The sequence below is a fragment of the Silurus aristotelis genome (genome assembly GCF_946808225.1).
Source record: "Silurus aristotelis genome assembly, chromosome: 25".
Taxonomy (NCBI): domain Eukaryota; kingdom Metazoa; phylum Chordata; class Actinopteri; order Siluriformes; family Siluridae; genus Silurus; species Silurus aristotelis.
In genome coordinates this window covers 19,114,860-19,117,359 of record NC_139598.1, presented here as the reverse complement: position 1 = coordinate 19,117,359, position 2,500 = coordinate 19,114,860, and the positions used below count along the sequence as shown (strand labels likewise).

At 44.3% G+C, this 2,500-nt stretch overlaps 1 protein-coding gene across 3 annotated transcripts in view; it reads left to right on the top strand.

Annotated features, from left to right (window-relative positions):
* Positions 1 to 2,500, top strand: part of phldb3 (pleckstrin homology-like domain, family B, member 3) — a 32,482-nt gene that overhangs the window by 8,604 nt on the left and 21,378 nt on the right. For all 3 annotated transcript variants that reach the window (XM_083529269.1, XM_083529268.1, XM_083529270.1), the window contains one exon: positions 1,642 to 1,952. In XM_083529269.1, coding sequence (XP_083385395.1) covers positions 1,647 to 1,952 — 306 coding nt within the window. In that variant the 5' untranslated portion in view covers positions 1,642 to 1,646. The remainder of the gene's footprint in view (positions 1 to 1,641; positions 1,953 to 2,500) is intronic.

The window sequence follows — 2,500 nt, the reverse complement described above, 5'->3', positions numbered from 1 at the left end:
GTGGACATGCACCTACGATGACAATTTCAGACCCCTCCATGATTTCTAAGTGGGAGAACTTGCAAAATAGCAGGGTGTTCAAATACTTATTTTCCTCACTGTATATATATATATATATATATATATATATATATATATATATATATATATATATATGTATATATATATATATATATATATATATATATATATATATATAAACCAACTGCACACACATACACTCACAAAACCAACTACACACAGATACACACACATATAACCAACTGCACACACATACACACACACATATAACCAACAACACACACATACACACACATATAACCAACTACACACACACACACACACACAAAACCAACTACACACAGATACACACACATATAACCAACTACACACACAAACACACACACACATATAACCAACTACACACACATATAACCAACTGCACACACACACACACACACACACACACACACATATAAAACCAACTGCACACACATATACACACACACATACACACACATATAACCAACTACATACACACACATTCACACATACTGTATAACCAACTATACAACACACACACACACACACACACACACACACACACACACACAAACACACACAAACACACATAACCAACTACATACACATATATAACCAACTACACACCATGTAAGTGTGTGTATGTGAATCTGTGTGTGTGTGTATGTGAGTGTGTGTGATTGTGAGTGTGATTGTGAGTGTGTGTGTCTTCCTCTATCTGCCTGTCAATCAGAGTAACACATACTTCTCTCTGTTTCATTACACTTCATTATAAAGTCTCATAATTCTGTAATGTGTTTGTTACACAACATTTATTACCAGAACCATTCATCTGATCAGTTCATTTATTGTGCTGTGTGTGTGTGTGTGTGTGTGTGTGTTTTATTTTTATCCTAACACAGTCTGTAATCTCCTAATAAGGCAGAGTGCAGAAAGACAGACATGTAATGGGCGGGACAGAAAACTGGCACTTTGTTCCCACGCAGTGTATTCTTTCACTGTGTGTGTGTGTGTGTGTGTGTTTGTGTGTGTGTGTGTGTGTGTGTGTGTGATGTTTACTGGAGTACAATGACTTTATTTTAAGCAGTGTTTTGTGTCTCTGATCAAAGCCACACACACACACACACACACACACACACACACACACACACACACACACACACACACACAGCTTCATGTGGTAGGTAATGAAGGTCCTCAGGTTGTACACGTTGGTGTTGTTGTGTGTTTATTGACGCATCTCTTTTTCACTTTCCGTTTTCAGTTCAAATTTCCAGTTTCTCTGTTTTACCCTTCAGATGGAAATTTCCCGCAAAACAATCCCATAATCCCTCACTGCAGTCACGTGACCTCTGCACAACCTCCTCACCTGCCATTAACCCTGAAACATTCATTATAATGATATTTTTAAAGGAAACCTAAAATTTTACTGCACCCTTATTTACCCCCTTAACCCCCATTCACTGCTCCTTTAATTCTCATTCACCCCTCTAATCCTCACTTTACCTTTCCTTCCTAATAGCCCCACCCCTGACTCTACCCTCAGTCTGACTCCTCCCACAGTCTGACTCCTCCCCTGTCTCTCGTTTTTTCTTCCAGGTGTTATGGACACACAGAAGAACCAATGGGAGCAGGGCAGGACTCCACCCTGGCTCAACCTGCGGGCTGATGGAAGAAGCTCCGCCTCTTCGGGGGCAGAATCAGACTCGGAGGGCAGCAGCAGCACTGAAAGCGAGGGGCCGAGTCCAGACGTTTTTCCTGTCAGCTGTCTGAGACCGAAGAGTGGAGTGAATGCACACCTTCCTCATCTTAACTCTCTGAGGAGAAGAACAGGCGTCGACTCCCAGGCTCTGACCACGCAACGACGAATCACAGAGCTTGATCAGCAGAAGGAGGAGCTAAAGATAGAGGTGAGAAGAGAGGAGCTCAGAGAGGAACACAGAGATAAACAGAGAGGAGCTCAGAGAGGAGCATAGTCTTGAGATTTCACTTCACCTTTTGTTATAAAAAGTGTGTGTGTGTGTGTGTGTGTGTGTGTGTGTGTGTGTGTGTTTGCCTGTGTTCCTGCGCGTGTGTTTGTGCGGGTGTGTGTGTGTGCCTGTATTCCTGCGCGTGTGTGTTTGTGTTCCTGCGCGTGTGTTTGTGCGGGTGTGTGTGTGTGTGTGTGTGTGTGTGTGTGCCTGTGTTCCTGCTCGTGTGTTTGTGCGGGGGTGTGTGTGTGCCTGTGTTCCTGCGCGTGTGTTTGTGCGGGTGTGTGTGTGTGTGCCTGTGTTCCTGCTCGTGTGTTTGTGCGGGGGTGTGCGTGTGCCTGTGTTCCTGCGCGTGTGTGTTTGTGTTCCTGCGCGTGTGTTTGTGCGGGTGTGTGTGTGTGTGTGCCTGTGTTCCTGCTCGTGTGTTTGTGCGGGGGTGTGTGTGTGCCTGTGTTCCTGCGCGTGTGTTTGTGCGGGTGTGTGTGTGT